The sequence below is a fragment of the Scardinius erythrophthalmus genome, assembly GCF_964197995.2.
Source record: "Scardinius erythrophthalmus genome assembly, chromosome: 3".
In the NCBI taxonomy this organism is placed as follows: domain Eukaryota; kingdom Metazoa; phylum Chordata; class Actinopteri; order Cypriniformes; family Leuciscidae; genus Scardinius; species Scardinius erythrophthalmus.
This window is the reverse complement of record NC_138223.1, coordinates 47,742,072-47,762,084: the sequence shown is the minus strand read 5'-3', so window position 1 is coordinate 47,762,084 and position 20,013 is coordinate 47,742,072. Positions and strand designations below refer to the sequence as shown.

The 20,013-nt window shown below is 42.4% G+C and overlaps 1 protein-coding gene across 1 annotated transcript in view; it reads right to left on the bottom strand.

Annotated features, from left to right (window-relative positions):
• LOC308688226 (complement C3-like) overlaps positions 1-20,013 on the bottom strand; it is a 91,256-nt gene that overhangs the window by 21,362 nt on the left and 49,881 nt on the right. Inside the window, exons 26-30 of the mRNA XM_081361157.1 lie at positions 4,364-4,459; positions 2,334-2,490; positions 2,011-2,174; positions 1,775-1,933; positions 1,489-1,548 (exon numbers count right to left, since the gene is read on the bottom strand). Coding sequence (XP_081217283.1) covers positions 1,489-1,548; positions 1,775-1,933; positions 2,011-2,174; positions 2,334-2,490; positions 4,364-4,459 — 636 coding nt within the window. The remainder of the gene's footprint in view (positions 1-1,488; positions 1,549-1,774; positions 1,934-2,010; positions 2,175-2,333; positions 2,491-4,363; positions 4,460-20,013) is intronic.

The window sequence follows — 20,013 nt, the reverse complement described above, 5'->3', positions numbered from 1 at the left end:
ATGTATAAAAGTTCTTGTTGAGAATTAGCAGATATTTAGTTTTTTATATTTTATTGAAAATAATCAAGTTTGTTGTCACCATGATGGAGATCAGTGTTTGCTTTAGTTGGTCTCTTGACCCTTGACTTTATAACATTAGAATATCACTGGCTGTTACTGTGTGTTCATAAAACACATTTGTTATGGCAAGAAATAGTCAAGAGGAAGATGATCAGGTGTTTTAGGCTATTGAGATGATGTCATAATCGTCCTGGACATGTCTAATTCTCTGATCACAACCAGAATATAAGCTTTGAATTTATGGGTATATAATATTGATAGTATATCTGTTAATCGACAACATAAAATACAGCAATATTTCTGAAACCAGCTATTCTGAAGGATATTGAAGTCATATAGTGCATTAAAACATTTTGAACTCCTGCCTAACTCAGACACACAGACATCAACAATCAGCACATGAATCTCAACAATGGTGACAGTCAAAAGTTTCATGTCGCAATGCATGCTGGGTTTCAGGATAGTATAAAACTCCCAGCATACATTGCTGCATGAATAAAAAAATATTGCCACCATTGTTGAGATTCACGTGCTAATTTGTGATATCTCTGTGTTTCTAAAACACGGTGTAGTTCTGTTTCATTGATTGTGCATGATGTGTTAAAAAATCATCATTGTAACTCATTGCTGTAGTTTAACAGTGGTGGTAATGTAATACTTTTGATACAGGATTAAACTGTAAATGAGGTTAGTGATTGAACAGGCTATATGATGATTTTATTTTTCTTCAGTGATTTTGCTTGTTAACAGCAGGTGTTCATCACTAATGCTCAACAATCACTTACATATTCCCTTAATTATCTCACTGCAACACTGTCTCAATGTTACTTTTACTCTTTGTAGTGTGGATTTCCCTGTGGGGATGAAAGGGTTAACAGATAAAAAGACACACCCACAAAATTTATTTTAACTGTAATAAACTGTAAGTTATAAAACAGGTTTATACTGGCAACACTGTTGCCAGTAGTTTACTGTAAAATTTTGTTTTTTTGGGTCACCATTGTGCAGAAGAGTAGAGCCTGTGCTTCAGTCCAGGAGAAGATCTACAAACATTGATGATTTGCTGTATGTTGCTTTATTTAACAGGCGGTGACTGTGTAGTTGCTGGTCCAGTGGAAATCTCTTTATGTACAATAGTCTTTTAGTGGTCTCAAATGAAATAAGTTCACAGTAATACTTCGCTCACATTATTAATGCATTATAAATTTTAGTTAATACATTTAAATGACAGTTGGTCAATTTAAGGCAGTCGGTTTCTGCAAGTGAAATTAGTTAATTTGAGTTTTAATTTAGTGCATTTTTACAGTAACACACTGTATAATACAGTGTTGCCAGTATTTTACTGTAAAAAAAAACTGGTAAGGTCTAACAGTGTGTTCAAATGCTTTAATCTTGCTGTTGACCGTATAAACGCTCATGAACACTCACTGAGAGAGTGGCTGTTCCAGTTCCTCTAGCCGTCACATTGAAGTCCTTGTTGATCTCCAACTGTTGAGTGAACACATGTACTCGAGTCAGCAGGATAATCAAATCCATGATGTACCAGAGATACCTGAAGACTTTATTGACCACACACAACACATTTGATGTAGACAATTAAATATGGATGACAAATGAAAAAACTCCCAACATTCCTCACTTATTATGATACAAAATCATTCAATTGACATGAGCAACACACATTTTGAAGCAGGTTGATGAGTTTAATCCTCACCTTGTATGACTGTGTAAGATGCACATTGTCTCTTTTAATGGTAAATCTGACAGGTTTGCTTCTTCCTGCCACGGATAGCTCCACAACCAGATTGAAGTTTTGTTGGTCCTTCACCTGCGTGCGATACGCTGCCACGGCCTGGAACACCATGATGGTTGCCTGGAAAGTGCAGAACAGCATTCAAAGACAAGTTCTGCATCAGTTTATCACAGTCAGATGATGAGATGTTAGTGTACCTGTGTGGTGCCAGATCCACCATAATGAGACTGTTTTGAACGCAGCCAGAGCACTGCCTCTCCTGCTTTATCAAAGTCTTTGTCCTTCACAAGTGCCAGCACTGCATAGGCCGTCGCCTCCATTGAGTGATGATGCTGTCCAGCGACAGTCCAGGACCTACCGGCTGATTCAAACACAAAGCAGGAATAATAACAGGACTGTGTTGCTGTTGCAATCATTACACTGCAAAATTTGATAATTTTTCCATTATTTACACTGGGTTTGGATTAGAATTATTCCATGTTGTATAAGGCAAAACAATTTTTGATGACTTGTTACTGACCTTCTCCTTTGGTGGAATGTTTCATCAAGATCTCTTTATTGAGTTTTTCAGCATTGGCCATGGCGTAGGACGTCATCGCAACAGCGTAAGGATTGGTCAGTTGTGGAAGTCGACCTTCTAAGAATGCAACAGCCCTCCTGATACTTTCATCCAGACTCTATAAAAGTGTGTGTAAGAGTTCTTAGATCTGCATCCTACAACATACTGTATAATTCACCAACTCTTCAAGGTTAATTTATGTTGTTACCTGTATGATTTCTCCCATCACAATTCTTTAGATTAACTTTGTCATAAGGGTCCATAAATAATACAGTCAAATGGCAGAAAAAAGGTTTTAGACAATGCAGTCATATATAATTAATTTTGCTTGCCTTGAATCATTTAACCCCTTTGGTATCTACTATTTTAGACGAAAGTAAAATTAGCAACCACAAATTGGTTCTGTCCAGCACTTTTCTACTAAACCACCTTTGAAAGAGGCCCTGTGTTTGGTTTATGCTTGGAAAGATACTTCAAAGTGTTGCCTTGTCCACTAATAATTATAAAAGTTACTTTATTATGGAGTCACTTTATGTACTTAATTCCATGGACTTAATGGAATTAATTCTATAAAATCAGTCCAGTTATGAGTCAAGCTGTTGCAGATTGCGATATTTTGGTCTTATTTCCAAAATATAACATTTGCTTAATTATGTTTATGATAGAATTGTTTTTATTTCCACTACCGATTTTTTGGTGCCTGTAAATCAATGAACTGTGTGTGCATAGAACAGGATTAAGCACTAAAATATGAAGTGACATCCAGGTTTAGCTGTGTTTACATTGCCATTGATTCAGAGGGAAATAAGAGTCTGAAATGTTGAGGTGGAGAAGGACGATTTAATATTAATAAAATTCTCTGTTATTCATTTCATTTCATATCTCAGAATGTGTCTTGTTTGTAAATTCACCATTGTAACACCATAAAATATCAATGAAGTCTGAACCAAGCAGAGGTGGAGAATCCAGGGGTCAGAAAGTAAAAGTCCTGCCATATATTTAATATGTAATAGTAATTCTGCTTGTTAACATCAGGTGTCTTCAATAATGGTCAATCATCACTCAAACAATCACTTAATTATCTCATTAACTTTAACACTCTTGAGTCTGGAGCTAAATAAACTCACAGGAGAGTTCATTTAACACTGGAGTTTTTGCTGTGTGAGTTCATGGGTGGAATAAATATATGGCAGGACTTTTACTTTCTGACCCCTGGACTCTCCACCTCTGGAACCAAGGCACCACTGCTCTTCCCTGAATGTCCAAATCAGAAAACGGTGCAATTATGCGAGTCTGAGGGGATAGAGATGCAGAGGCATATCCATAGCTGGAGACTTTTCCTTCTGTTACTAAAAGAAAATAGCCAATCACAATCAAGCATGTCACTTTCAGCAGTAAGTGCTGAGAAAAACTACATGGCAGAGGACAGCAGCCTCTCATGGTGTATCAACCAATCATTGCAGAGACATAAATTATGTGATAATATTTTAAACTGCTCCCACTGCTAATCTAACTTAGCAATTAACTACCTTAATTATGGAGAGATGAAATATTGAAATATTGAGAGATCTCTATTATTAAGAGACGACTTGATGCCTGTGAAGAGACGACTCAATGCTGGCGATATGTTATGCCCTAGCAGAAGCTGCAAATTATAAATGAAGGAAGACCCCACGCCTAAGTTAACTACAGGCAGTCAGCTTTAATAAAAGGCCTAACGGACATTAAAAAAAGAACAGAAGGATGGATTTTTTTCTTCAGGTGATAGGCAAGGTGAGTGAAATTATATTTGTATTTCCTTGCTGCAAGTTTAATTTTTTTTTTTTTTTTTACATTTTATGTCTAAAAGTGATTCAAAAAGACATTTTAAAGCATGTTAATAATATTTCAAAAATGTTTTGGGAGAGGATCCCAAGACCACTATTATTACTGTGTTTCCTCTATTTTAGAAATCCCAGAGCGGCCACTGGAGGTGAAACAAATTGACTTACACCAACTGATCTAGCACAGATCTCTCTGCCCTCTTGCATGGCAATCACAACAAAGGCCGTCAGAGAGGTATCGGCATCTCTGCCTCGTACATCACCCTGGAATAAAGCACACATAAACAGACTATATCACAAAACAATCATATTATGTGTGTGTTTTAATCATTCAATAACAATCTGAGTGATGATTGAGCATTATTGAAGTTTATTTTTTATTTTTTATGTGAACAAGCAGAATCACTGAAGGAGAAAATCACTATTTTTAAATCACCATTATGGTAATCCGTGTTTGCTTTAGTTGGGCTCTTGACCCTTAAAGGTGCTGTATGTAACTTTTTCACTCTACTAAAGCATAAAAATACCATAATATGTTTGCATATATTGTTTTCAGGCTGGAATGTTTGTTTTTGTTATGGTCTGTGATACTGCACGTTGCCAATTTGCCAATTTTCATTGTCCATTGCGGGAGAAACGACGATCTCTGATATTTTGAATTGGACTGCAGTACCTATTTGACCACTAGTTGTCATTTTTACAGGCTGCACCTTTAAATCCTTGCATTTTGGTTGCTGTAACTGAGATATAACAGTCAGATGAACAAAGAGAAAATGTGATCTGATGGTGTTGGTTATGTTTACAATTAATATATGTTTTGTTTTTGTTTTTGTTTTTCTTTCAAGAAATCAAATTATGCAGTACAAGGACAGTGCTACTATAATCAATAATGTGTACCTAGATCTGAGACTAGACTCTAAATGAGTTCAGTGATTTAGGTTAAATAATGATTAAGTTAAAAAATAACCAACATTGCCAGATCACTTTTTTTCTTTGTTCATCTGATGTTATATCTCAGTTACAGCAGTCAAACAAAATCTAAAGTTAAACATTTAAAGAGCCCAACTAAAGCAAACACTGATCACCAATGGTGACATACAATTTCTGATTTTCTCCTTTGCTGATTCTGCTTGTTAACATCAGGTGTCTTTAATAATGCTCAATCATCACTCAATTAATCACTAAATTATCTCATATTACTTATAACACTCTGAGCACATGTCAGTGCATAAAAGTGCAGCTGTTTGGGCTTTCTTGTTTCAAGTCAAATCAAACTGAACCTACTTGTTCCTCTTCTTCTTTCTTTCCACTGATGAATCTTAAGAAGGAATCTCATGCATCTTGCTATTCTGTATTGTTAAAATAAAGTACACCCAGAAATCTCACCTGGGATTTCTCCCAGGGAATCCTCACTATTTATTAATCTTTTACCTCCATGAACACAAATTACAGATGAAAACAGACAAAAGTTTTTAGAAAAATAAATAAGCTCTGCTAATACAAGCTCATGGGTTCCTAAAGGTTGAACCATCAAACAGCGCATAAAGCAATAACCACGGTAATCCATATGATCCCAATGGATGAGTAAGGGGAGGCTGCAGACCTGGAGCCGGTAGATATACGCCCCAAGCAGTTTTACGCTCCTGGCAGTTTTACGCCCCTGCTGTTCCTGATGCATCCAGTAGGGGGAGGCTGTACATTGACACGAATTGAGGTAGCCTATATTAAATAATCCGCTAAAGTTATTGTTGTTAAGCAATGATGCAACATTTATTATTTATAAACGATTAGCTTGATAGAGCAAGATATCAATTCATTTCTTTATATCAATGGATAGGTCTATAATTTATTTCGAGAGACAAAAAGTTCTGGATGGTCAGGTTGATCTGTCTGGCTTAAATTTATAAATTAGGCCTATAGCTTACCACGTGTAAGTTTAGCTGCCCCTAGTCTTCTCTAGCCTGGTAATACCAGACTCTGCTACTTCACTTTGCTTCGTAGACAGAGTCTGGAATGGCATAATAGAGAAGTGTTTTCTCTCTCGTGGGGGGCGCTTGTCTGAAGTTTAAAATCATTGGTTACCCGTAAGCCAATCACATAACGTTTGGTTATGGCGTGTGTTATGCGCATGCTCAGCCACATCTAACTTCCACTGTAAACACATGTATGATGCGAAAACAAAACCATCGAGCGAAATACCGGAGTGAACATGGCTGTGAACGACTTTTGCAGATTATGTGAAGTAAAAATCTACGCATCCATGGTACAATCAGCGTCTACGTCACGCCTCTCAGCCCGCCCTCTGTTCGTTGATTGGCCCGGCTGTTTTCAGGCCGGAGGAAAACTGAAAGATACGCTGCTATCTCAGACTAGGAGCGAAATGAAATTGAGCGGAAGTAGGAAGTCTGACGTAGTCAGGCTAAGTCTTCTCTACTCACTTTCAAAATTAATATTCTTTTGAATTTTCTTTTGTTGCCCGTTTTTATCTTGCCTCTTCTGGTAAGACTCCTTTACTCCTTTCTGGTTTGAATTGTTTCTTATAAAATGAGATGATCTAACTATCTCATTTATATCTAAATATACAGTACAGGCCAAAAGTTTGGACACATTACTATTTTTAATGTTTTTGAAAGAAGTTTCTTCTGCTCATCAAGCCTGCATTTATTTGATCAAAAATACAGAAAAAAATTAATATTGTGATATATTATTACAATTTAAAAAAATTGGTTTTCAATTTATTATACTTTAAATTATCATTTATTTCGGTGATGCAAAGCTGAATTTTCAGGATCATTACTCCAGTCTTCAGTGTCACATGTGACATCCAGTCAATCACATGATCCTTTAGAAATCATTCTAATGTTCTGATTTATTATGAGTGTTGGAAACAGTTCTGCTGCCTAATATATTTGATGAATAAAAGGTTAAAAAGAACTGCATTTATTCAAAATATATTTTTTTTTAATATAAATCTTCTTTATTATCACTTTTTTTATCAATTTAACACATCCTTGCTGAATAAAATTATTGATTTATTTAAAAAAAATAAAGAAAAAAATTACTGACCCCAAATTACTGACCAGTAGTGTATATTGTTGTTATAAAAGATTTCTATCTTGAAAACAATTGCTTCTTTTTTTTTCTTTTCTTTATTCTTTTTCTTTTTTTTATTCATCAAAGTATCCTAAAAAAGTATCACAGGTTATGAAAAAATATTAAGCAGCAGAACTGTTTCCAACTTTGATAATGAATCATCATATTAGAATGATTTCTAAAGGATCATTTGATAGACTGGAGTAATGATCCTAAAAAAATTCAGCTTTGCATCACCGAAATAAATGATAATTTAAAGTATAATAAATTGAAAACCAATTATTTTAAATTGTAATAATATATCACAATATTACATTTTTTTTCTGTATTTGATGAAATAAATGCAGGCTTGATGAGCAGAAGAAACTTCTTTCAAAAACATTAAAAATAGTAATGTGTCCAAACTTTTGGCCTGTACTGTACATTTTTCTTAAAATAGCTTACTGATCTGGATTAAAATGTAGGCTGTGTGCACTTAATGTGGGATTTATCATACTCTGTCTTTGCCAAGTAACTTGCATGATGCATCCCATAAAGGTGTGTGTTTGCTTTAGGTACACTGTTAGACCTTACCGGGTTTTTTTACAGTAAAATACTGGCAACACTGTTGCCGATATTTAAAAGTGAAGCGTTTGTTTACCTCAGGGTAAATAAACCAGCGCGCGTGCACGCGCACTCAAATACGAGATTTTGATTTCAGCCCCCTCTTGACGTCAAGACGGGGCAGGATATCCCATATATGGACACTGCAAACCTATGCCGCGGGAAGCCCGCCCCTCTCCCCCTCATATTCAGTTCAGTCGAGAAAGATGGAGAAACGAGTACACACCTGAGTTGCTCTGTGGTTGACTGCCACAAACAACATGTAAATGTGTTTTCTCTACCAAAAACGGACCAAACTATCAGGGACCAGTGGATGAAATTCATTTTTAATGACGCTGTCCCAACAACCCTTTCAACTGGCTTATCGTTAGGAGTCTGCGCTAAACAGTTCACACAGGAATCATACACAAATTTGGGGCAATATCAGGCGAAGTTGGCCTCGAAGCTCTGTTTGGAAAAAGGTGCAATTCCAACCATCAGAGACTTGCCTGAAATTGAAACGGTAAGACTGAGTTTTTATTGCTCTACTGTGTGTAACAAACAGCAGCTAACTGCTAATGCGGCTATTGTATGCTAGCGGGAGTATTAGCTTCAAGGTAAACATGGGGAATGGCTGCAAACGTTACTTTGCAAACAACAAATGACTGAGATCATCATGAATTCGGCTATTGTATATTGATTGCCTAACGCTTATAGCCTATGAGGCGCCGTCTAGTTTGTGTGTGTGTGTGCTCGCGTCATATGAGTATGTGCGCGAGTTTGTGTGTGTGTGCTCGCGTCTCATATTAGTATGTGCGTGGAGAGTTCATATACATGTATGTGTGACTACTTAGTATGTATGCAAGCGTGTTTCATATATGTGTGCGTGAATGAAGTTTGATTTAAGCCCTAAACGGCGCCTCATACTTATACACTGGCCGGGAAGCCGGTCGCGGCCAGGTTGGGTTCATTCATAACTTGCGCCATGATGCCATTTTAGAATGATATGCTAAAGCGTTACCTGCGATGTCAACTAGGGCTGGGCGATTTAAATCGCGATATTGTTATGCGCATCTCGTCAGTAAAGCCGGTTCCTTGATTAGTAGTAAATCGCCATCACCTGCTTTCAGATGAAGCGGTATTTAGGGCTGAGGAAATAATTAAGTGATTAATTTAGTGATGATTGAGCATTATTGAAGACACCTGATGTTAACAAGCAGAATCACTGAAGAAGAAAATCACAAATTGTAAGTTACCATTAAGGTGATGGGTGTTTGCTTTAGTTGGGCTCTAGACCATTATATGTTTACTTTAAAATTTACTGTTGTTTGTTTGCTGTTATTGATTTATTACAGTCAAATGAACAAAGTAAAATGCTATCTTATAGTGTTGGTTATGTTTTGACATAATCATGCTGTGATCTGAAAAAGGAAACATACTGAGATAGTTTGGCCTAACTTGTTAGCAGCAGTTTTGTGATTCTTCAGCCTATGATTATCAGTACTTTACTTATAATTCAAATTTAATAACCATTGTTCTGATCAAAAAGACTATCAGACATTTTCATTTAAAACACAGACATCAATAATCAGCCTGTAAATCTCAACAATGGTGACAATAATAAAGCATGTTGCAGTGGCTGCCACCAATCACAACTCATTAATGGCTCCCATCATGCATTGCGGTATGAATAAATTATGATCTGAATTGTCTATGTAATTTACTTTTCCTAATTGAATATTCTGCTCCTCACCATTGTTGAGATGCATAGACTGAATCTTGACATCTGTGTGTGCCTAAAATAATGATTTCTTTTTTTAAACATCTTTTAAGAAATCCTTTAAATTACATAAAAAATTCTGGCCATTTAAGCAGATTCACAGCTATGCTGTAACCAATAACATACATCTTAGTCAGAAAGAAGGATTTTAATGAGTTCAGTGATCAAGTTCAAATGATGATTGTAATAACATAACCAACACCATCAGATCACTTTTTATTCTTTGTTCAACTGGCAGTTTTAACTCAGTTACAACTAGTGATGGCCGGTTCGTGAACGAATCGTTCTTTTGAACCGGTTCTTTTTAGTGAACTGGTCGAACCAGTACACTAAATCGGACTGAATCGTTCGAAACAGTTCGCGTCTTGCGTCAGCGCTGATCCACAAGTTAAATTACTCACTTTCGGACATGCCTGCGTCCTGACAGTCCCTTCGACTCAAAATAAACCAAAATCCCGGAATATAGGCATATATGTTACTCCAGTAAATCCAACAGTTCACTGAACTGAGACGTGCTGAGAGAAGTGATGAGCACGAGCTTGATACTGAGCATGCGCGCACTACCGAACGTACAGGTACAGCGGTTCTCGGACCACACCAGTACAGAACCGAGAACTGTTTCTTTCGGACACGTTCGATACGGAGAACCGATGAGCTGATGAGCTGATGAGCTGAGCATGCGTGCGATTTTTTTCAGAGGGACGAAATGCATGTTTAAGTATTTTATTGAACATCAATAAGTGTAACAAAATAAAACATGTTAGAAACATGTTTATCACATAGGCTACTGCCTTTTCACTGTATTATTTTAAAGATTGGGAACAATGAATGGATTATAAAACTAAACATTTAAAAATGTAAATCACCTTAGAAATTAAATTATCTGTTCCTGAAAATAATGTTTTAGTATAATTATTATACTAAAACATTATTTTCAGGAACAGATAATTTAATTTCTAAGGTGATATACATTTTTGATGTAAACTCTTGCCAAGGTTTTAAAGGGTGCAAATTAAATGTTTATAATGTGTTAATCAAAACATAACGTATTAAACATACTGGAGACATGCATCGAGTTTTTAGTTTAGTAGACTGAATTAGCCTAGTAAGGTTTCAGTAGTTTTCAGCTCACACACAGGCATATGCTACGGTTCGGTTCTCGAGTCAAGAACTGGTTGTTGCAGCAGTTCTCGGATCACCAGTACAGAACCGAGAACTGTATCTTTCGGACACGTTCGATACGGAGAACCGATGAGCTGGAGAGACTGCGCATGCGTGATCGCACCGTCTCTGAACCGAACTTTCTTTTGGCCAAGTTCAGCTGATGCTGTGCTTATACTGTCACTGTGCTGTGCTGATACATGAGCACGGGTGAACCAAGGACTTGAATGAGGGGCCGAATTCGGCGAAATGTAAGTTTATTTAATTACAAATAAAATAAAAATGATGAAGACCAGTTTATTCACTTTAAGACATGTAAAACATCCGCGTTTGCGCATCGCCTTAGGCCTACTACAGGGTTCATTTTCAAAACGTAAATGTAAGAAACCTATCCAAGATGATTATGACGATGAGGACTATTATTTAACTGAAGTTATGATTACAAATGCCATTATTTGAATGTATATTTATCCGCCAGGATGATAGAATTGACGTCATTACGTGATGACGTAAAAGAACTGGTGATCCGGTTTTTTGAACTGGTTCATTGAAACGAACTGTCCGAAAGAACGTACTGGTTACTTTCGTAACCTCGGTTCCCTTAGAGATAAGGGAACGAGTACTGCGTTGCAAACGCTTATGGGAAAACTCCTTTTCTCGAGAATATTGAAGCCTTTATTTTAAAACGCATTTGCTACAGCACAGGCGAGAGCATCAGACCCACGTGAGTGAGCTGATAGGCTGTGCTGTGGGCAACTGCACGAACCAATGGCGGATAGACAGAAGCGCGCGAGCCAATCAGGGCGCTTGGCGCTCTGTCACTGTCAAGCGCGCGAAACTACACGTGACCATAACATATAAATACAGATAGAATCCGCCATTTGACAGGTATAATCGACTGAAGCGACAAACCTGCCATAAGAAAAATAGCACGGCAAGGCAACGCAGTACTCGTTCCCTTATCTCTAAGGGAACCGAGGTTACGAAAGTAACCAGTACGTTCCCTTACGAGAACGTTCTCTCGTACTGCGTTGCAAACGCTTATGGGAACGTTTCCATTTAAAACGCCGTGCTATTAATCTTTTGGCCGCTCTGACTCACCAGAGTTCCGGGAAGTACAGAATAGCCAGGATAAAAAGAGACCGAACATCGGGCCCATCAATTATCCGTAATAAAGACTGGCCAGAGCCAGTCATTTAACCCACAAGGTGATAGCCGTGTGTTTAATATCAAACTAGTCTGGGTCCGCAGAGCCAGAGTCTAGACTGAAAAGACTGTAACTGCAAAGCAGGGACATCAACTTATAATCAACGAATCTGGCCAAAGCCAGTCACTTAGTCCACAAGGTGATAACCGTGTGTTAAACATCAAACTAGTCTGGGTCAGCAGAGCCAGAGTCTAGACTGAAAAGACTGTAACTGCAAAGCAGGGACATTAAAGTTATAATTCATCGGATCTGGCCAGAGCCAGTCACTTAGTCCACAAAGTGAAAACCGTGTGTTCAATATCAACTAGACTGGGTCACAGAGCCAGTGTCTAGACAGAAGAACTGTAGCTACAAAGCAAGGGCATTAAAGCTATAATTCAACAATGTGGACGGAGCGGATATCCGGCCGCCGCACATATGCTATAGATGGGAATACCCAAGTGACCATGGTTCAAAACTAGTCTGGATCCACAGAGCCAGAGTCTAGACAGAAAGAACGCATGTCTGCAGAGCAGGGACATCCAGATTATAGAATCTCACAAATGTGGACGGAGCGGACCAGCCGGCCGCCACACAAATGTCTTCAATGGGAATACCACTTGACCAAGCCCACGAAGAGGCAACACCTCTCGTGGAATGAGCTCTAACACCTATGGGACAAGAGAGGCCCAGTGAGGTGTAAGCCAGGGCAATGGCGTCAACTATCCATCTGGACAGTGTGGTTTTAGTGACCGGGAGGCCCTTGGATCGGCCCCCGAAACACACAAAGAGCTGTTCAGACTGTCTGAAAGAGGCCGAACGCTCCAGATAAATTCTCAAAGCTCTGACTGGGCAAAGCATGAGAGAATCGCTATCCTCCTCGGAGGAGGGGAGAGCTGACAGAGAAATAACCTGGGCTCTGAACGGAGTTGAGAGCACCTTAGGAACATATCCATGTCTTGGCCTAAGAATGACCTTGGAGTCATTAGGACCAAACTCCAGACAGGAAGCGCTGGTAGACAGCGCCTGTAAATCCCCTATTCTCTTTACTGACGCCAGTGCTAGAAGCAGGGCGGTTTTCAGAGAGAGAGACTTAGGATCAGCTGACTGAAGTGGTTCAAAGGGAGGTCCCTTAAGAGCCCGCAGGACCAAGGAGAGGTCCCAGGCCGGAACAGACGGTGGCCGAGGCGGGTTAAGCCTCCTGGCGCCCCTGAGGAAGCGAACTATAAGGTCGCTTTTTCCTAAGGAGGCCCCGGCTTCCAATACGTGAAAAGCAGCAATGGCTGCCACGTACACTTTGAGAGTGGAGGGGGAGCGACCCGCGTCCAACATCTCCTGTAGAAAAGACAGTACTCTTGGTACTTCACAAGTGTATGGGTCGAGGTCTCGAGCTAAACACCAGCTGGAAAACACTGACCATTTACTGAGATAGAGGCGTCTGGTAGACGGAGCTCTAGCTTCCTTTATAGTATTCAGGACGCCCTCTGGGAGGTTCTGGGGTACCCGTTGAGTGGCCATACATGTAGGGCCCATAAGTCGGGACGGGGATGCCAGATTGTCCTGTTGGCCTGAGTCAGGAGGTCGCGCCTCACTGGGATTGGCCACGGGTCTGCTACAGACAGCTGCATCAACTCTGGGAACCAAACCTGGGTCCGCCAGAGAGGAGCTACTAATAGCACTGCGCTTTTCGTGTTCCTGATCCGTTCGATGACCTGAGGGAGCATCGAGACCGGGGGGAACGCATAGAGAGGAAGGTTGGGCCAGTCGTGGGCCAACGCATCCCTGCTCTTTGAGAAAAAGATTGGGCATTGACAGTTGTCTTCTGAGGCGAAAAGATCTACTTCTGCCTTCCCGAAGACCTCCCAGAGTAGGAGAACTGTCTGAGGGTGGAGAGACCATTCCTCTGGGGGAACTCTGCCCCGAGAGAGCATGTCTGCTCCTGTATTCAACGTGCCTGGCACGTGAGCTGCCCTGAGCGAGCGCAGATTGGTGTGAGCCCATAGCAAGAGCTGTGAGGCTATGGCAAACAGGTTGCGGGACCTGAGGCCGCCCTGGCGATTTATGTAAGAGACCACCGACATGTTGTCCGTCCGTACCAACACGTGGTGTCCCGCCAGGTATGGGAGGAATGTTTTTAGGGCTAGAAAAACTGCTCTCATTTCGAGGCAGTTTATGTGTAGGCGTTTCTCCGAGCTCGACCAGAGGCCGGAGGCAGGCCTGCCCTCGTACAGAGCTCCCCAACCGGAGTTGGAGGCGTCTGTTGAAATCATCCTCCTCTCTGAAACTACCCCCATGCTTACGCCCTGCTGGTACCAGCTGGCGTTTTTCCAAGGGGCCAGGGCTTGAACACAGCGCTGGTCCACCTTGATAATCAAGTGGCCTGAATGCCAGGCGTGGGGTGGCACCAGAGGAGCCAGCCACAGCTGAAGAGGACGCATACGCAGTAGGCCTAGTTGGAGTACTGATGATGCAGAGGCCATCAGGCCAAGGATCCTCTGAAACGTTCTGAGGGGTACAAGAGAGCCCTCTATGAACGATGCCGTGAGCTGCTGAATCGTTAGAGCACGGGCCGGTGTGGGCCATGCTCTCATAAGTACGGAGTCGAGAACTGTTCCCAGGAACGTGATACGTTGGCTGGGCAACAGAACACTCTTTGCAACATTGACCCTGAGCCCTAGACATTCTAGATGGCTGAGGAGCCAGGCTTTGTGAGTATGTGACTCCGCCTCTGACTGGGTCAGTATGAGCCAGTCGTCGAGGTAGTTTAGGATGCGCATTCCCCGCTGTCTCAGGGGGGAGAGAGCTGCATCCATGCACTTCGTGAATGTACGAGGCGCTAGTGCCAGTCCAAATGGAAGAACTGTGTACTGGTATGTCTGCCCCTCGAAGGCGAATCTCAAGAATGGCCTGTGGTGGGGGTTCACTTGAATGTGAAAGTAAGCGTCTTTCAGATCTACTGAGAAAAACCAGTCGCCTGGGCGAATCTGCGCCAGGATATGTCTGGTCGTGAGCATTCTGAACGGCCGTGACATGAGAGCCTTGTTCAGATGTCTGAGATCTAAAATGGGTCTCAGGCCGCCGTCTTTCTTTGGAACAAGAAAGTATCGGCTGTAAAAACCTGACTCGCTCAGAGAAGGGGGGATCTTCTCGATGGCCCCTTTCGCCAGCAGACTTAACACTTCGGTGCGGAGGACATGACTCAATGTGCCCCTTACCGTGGTTTGTATAACCGCGCGAAAACGCGGTGGTCTGCGGGCGAACTGAAGCGAGTAACCATGCTTTATGATGTTCATCACCCATACTGAAACTCCGGGGATAGCTTGCCAAGCTAGAGCCCGCAGAGCTAGAGGCATTATCATATCTGGAACACCCAGAGTGGGGGGCTCGGACTGACATGTATGCATGTGAGAAATTATGCTCGATTTGTGCTTTGTGTGGGTCGCTGTTAAAACAGCGTTTGTTTGCAGGGGTGCGTGACATGTGACGGGCCCATGAACTGCATTTAGAACTGCTGCAGCCGCCTGAACTGAAGAGGGAGCCGTGAGCAGTAGTCGAGCGATTTTTGGGGCTGGTCCGGCCGCAGCGGGACAGTGACCCCTCTTTGTGCCGGTTAGGACGGCTTCTTGGGCTCGTGATCGAGCGTCAGCTTCGGCCGCGGGCCCTGGCGCTTAGGGAACGGGAACCGTTTCGCTGGCTTCATGTGCTTACTGGTCTCAGCCGCTGGGCGGGGCTGGAGGACCTGGGACACCACTCTCTCAGGTCGCGGCGTGCTCTTGGGGCGCCGTTGGACTGAGCTGGAGCGCTTTGGTAGAAAGTGTCTCATGGCGCTGGAAGCCTTCTGAGCTTCAGTGAAGCGATCGGCGAAGCCGCTGACAGATGGGCCGAAGAGACCTGAGGCTGTGACGGGCGAGTCGAGGAAGGCAGTTTTATCCGCGTCCCTGATCTCGGTTAAGTTTAGCCAGAGGTGGCGCTCCATTACCACTAGGCTGGCCATATTGCGGCCCAGGGCTTGAGCGGTGGTCTTCGTGGCCCTCAGTGCCAGATCCGTGGCACTCCTGAGGTCTTTAAATGTGTCTGGGTCCGGGCCTGACTCATCCATGGAACGGAGAAGTTTGGCCTGGAAGGCTTGAAGCGTCGCCATGGCGTGAAGTGCAGAGGCGGCTTGACCGGCGGCAGCGTATGCGCGGCTGGCAATGGCCGAAGTAGTTCTGCATGGCTTAGAAGGGTGCACCGTCTTAGACCTCCAACTACCTGCAGTGGGGGGGCATAAGTGTGCAGCGACCGCTTCCTCCAGTGGGGGGAGAGACACATATCCTTTCTCTTCAGCGCCGTCAACAGTGGAGAGCGTAGAAGAGGCAGATGAGCGCGTTCGCGCTGAAAAGGGCGCGCGCCAGCATTTTGTGAGCTCTTCGTGAACCTCAGGCATAAATGGAGCGGCGCGCTGACGAGGGGCCTGCTGGCGCCCCGGCAGGTACCATTCATCGAGGCGGCTTCTGGCGGGCTCAGCTGGAGAAAGCCAATCGAGTCCCAACTCGTCAACAGCGCGAGACATGACACGGAGAAGTTCGGCGTCAATGCTCGCTCGAGTATCAGAAAACTCTAGCTGAGAGGGGGGGGCGGGGTCCGCGGAGCCCGACCAATCCTCGCTCTCAGATGCCGCCATAGAAAGTGCGTCATCGACGTCATCCGGAGATGCGCCGAAAGAGACGAGTCCAGCCGCTTCAGACGAGGGGCGCTGCTCGCTCCGAGAGAACAGGACAGGCGAAGAAGGCGTGGGCGAGGCACGAGGAGAAAGGCCCGGCGTGCACTCGCTAAACTCACCGCGCTCAGGACGCCTCTGATCGCGCCGCTTCTTCCTACGGGGCTCGTGGGGCGCCGAAGACGGAAGGTGGGCGGAATCGGTCACCGTCGAAGACAGCCTTGAACGGAGAACGGAGACAGGCATCCCGTCGCAGAATTGGCAGCCGCCTTTCATGAGCGCTGGGCCGAGGCAGGCCGCACACTGGGTGTGTCCGTCGGATGCATGCAGGGAGACCCCGCAGCTCTCACAGATGGAGAGAGGCATTATGCCGCGCTGTGAAAACAGCGGTTTGCTCTTTTAGATAAATATGCAATGAAAAGGATATAATTTTTCGTCGGATGCCACAGGGAAACGCTCAGCTGGCGAGATGCCGGGATGCGAAGCTGTTCCGCTGGACGGCTTTTCCACGACGAGGGCTTCTTACGACCGGAGAAAATCAGCGACGAGGTGAGTCGAGCTGAAGGAGATTAAATCTGTCAAATGGCGGATTCTATCTGTATTTATATGTTATGGTCACGTGTAGTTTCGCGCGCTTGACAGTGACAGAGCGCCAAGCGCCCTGATTGGCTCGCGCGCTTCTGTCTATCCGCCATTGGTTCGTGCAGTTGCCCACAGCACAGCCTATCAGCTCACTCACGTGGGTCTGATGCTCTCACCTGTGCTGTAGCAAATGCGTTTTAAAATAAAGGCTTCAATATTCTCGAGAAAAGGAGTTTTCCCATAAGCGTTTGCAACGCAGTACGAGAGAACGTTCTTGTAAGGGAACCGGCTCGCAGAATAGAACCGGACTTCCCATCACTAGTTACAACAGTCAAACAAATTCTAAAGTATACATAAAAGGGTCAGAGCCCAACTAAAGCAACTACCCATCACAATAATGGTAACTTACAATTTGCGATTTTCTCCTTCAGCGATTCTACTTGTTAACATCAGGTGTCTTCAATAATGCTCAATCATGACTAAATTAATCACTTAGTTATCTCATTAACTTAAACACTCTTGAGTGTGGACTCATACACTCCCAGCAGGGATGGAAATTAACTTTTTTGTCCACCGGCCACTGTGGCTGGTGGATTTCAAAATCTACCAGCCACTCAATGTTTTTACCAGCCACTTTCTTGTTTTTAACCGACAATGTGTAACTGCATGTGAAAATTAATACTACAAGATCTACAATACTTAAAGGGATACCCCACTTTAAAATGAAAATTCTGTCAACATATACTCACCCTCATGTTGTTTCAAACCTGTTTGAATTTCTTTCTTCTGCTGAACAGAAAGGAAGATATTTAGAAGAATGTCAGTAACCAGAAAGTTTCTGGTCTCATTGACTTCCATAGTAGGAAAAAATATATACTATGGAAGTCAATGAGACCAGAAACTGTCTGGTTACTGATATTTTTCTCAATATCTTCCTTTCTGTTCAGCAGAAGAAAGAAATTCATAAAGGATTGAAACAACATGAGGGTGAGTATATGATGACAGAATTTTCATTTTAAAGTGGAGTATATCCCTTTAAGCAGTTTATTTAATCTCAAGTCTCAATGAAATACTGACATTTTCTCTTTCTCTCTTATACACTCTTTCTCTCTCTTATATATATTTATCTTTTTTACCTGGATGTGGTATTTTATGGCTTCCAGTTTAACGTTTTTAGTCCCAACAATGAAACTATTAGGCCCTGTTTACACGAGAACGCTCGCGGGTGAAAACGTAAAAATATTTGATCAGTTGTGCCTTTCGTTTAGACGGCGACGGCGTTTTTGGGGCTTAAAAACGCAAAAAAGTGAAACCATCCTCCAGAGTGGAAATCTTAAAAACGCTCCACCGTTGGTGCGTTCACAACGGACGCGAATAGCGCGTGAGGCGCGAGTGATTTCAATGTTAAGTCAATGCAAAGATGTTTTCTCTGCAGACCTCTTAACCAGCTCTTAACGCCTGCGATGTAACGCCACATTTTCTTTGAAGGTGTGCCTCCTCTAAAAGTGTCCGCCGTCCGTGTGAAACAGTATGCTATTTTTATTTACCCGCCACGGTGGACTGTAGGTGAAGCGAGTTTACCCGCCACAACACAAAATCACCCGCATTTGGCTGGTGGCGGGTGCTAATTTCCATCCCTGACTCCCAGGAGTGTTAATTTAACACTGGATGTTTCGCTGTGTACAAAGAGCCGTAGTTAACTGACAAGCTGAGCCATATCGCATTAAATATCGCTGGCGATACGTCCGCGATATTGATGTGATTTGGCTCAGCTTGTCAGTTAACTACGGCTCTTTGTAGTAAATGCCGCTTCATCTGAAAGCAGGTGATGGTGATTTACTACTAATCAAGGACACCGGCTTTACTGATGAGATGCGCATAACAATATCGCGATTTAAATCGCCCAGCCCTAATGTCAACCCCCCTCCTTCCTGCCACCAATCAACGCGCCCCTCATTTGCATTATTAAAATGACCGTCCACGACAGCCAAAATATCGCATCAGATCTCGCGAGACAATAATGCCTTCAGAAATAAGGGTCTGAGGAGCTCTGTGTTTATTTTTTTTCCACTTTTCTTTTTTAGAAGGGCCTGAAAGACTATAATACAGCAGTAGGTATCCAAGGTAATACTAGGTTATGACTCCTTTAAGCATGTTTTCAATTCATTTCTATTACACTTTTTGTAAATGTGTCCTGAATTGATGATTTGTGGAGGTGTATTTAGAATTGCACTAATGAAGGAAAAAATTAATTGATATAATGAATAATGGTGAAATGTACCAAAGCAACTGTGATAAAAAATTAAGGATTCAGGAATTTTATACAAAATTTAACAGTGAGTCCTGCTCCTTGACAAGATCAAATTCACCATGGATGTCCTTTTTAAATTTTTTATATTTAATTTTATTAGGGCCCAAGCCCTGAAAGGGTGAAGAGCCCTATTGTTTTCGGTAGGATTATTGTTTATTAGGGCCCAAGCCCTTAAAGGGCGAAGGCCCTATTGTTTTCGGTGGGATTATTGTTTATTAGGGCCCAAGCCCTTAAAGGGCGAAGGCCCTATTGTTTTTGGTAGGATTATTGTTTATTAGGGCCCAAGCCCTTAAAGGGCGAAGGCCCTATTGTTTTCGTAAGGATTATTATTTATTTATTAGGGCCCAAGCCCTAAAAGAGTGCAGAGCCCTATTGTTTCTGTAAGGATTATTATTAGGGCCCAAGCCCTGAAAGGGCGGAGGCC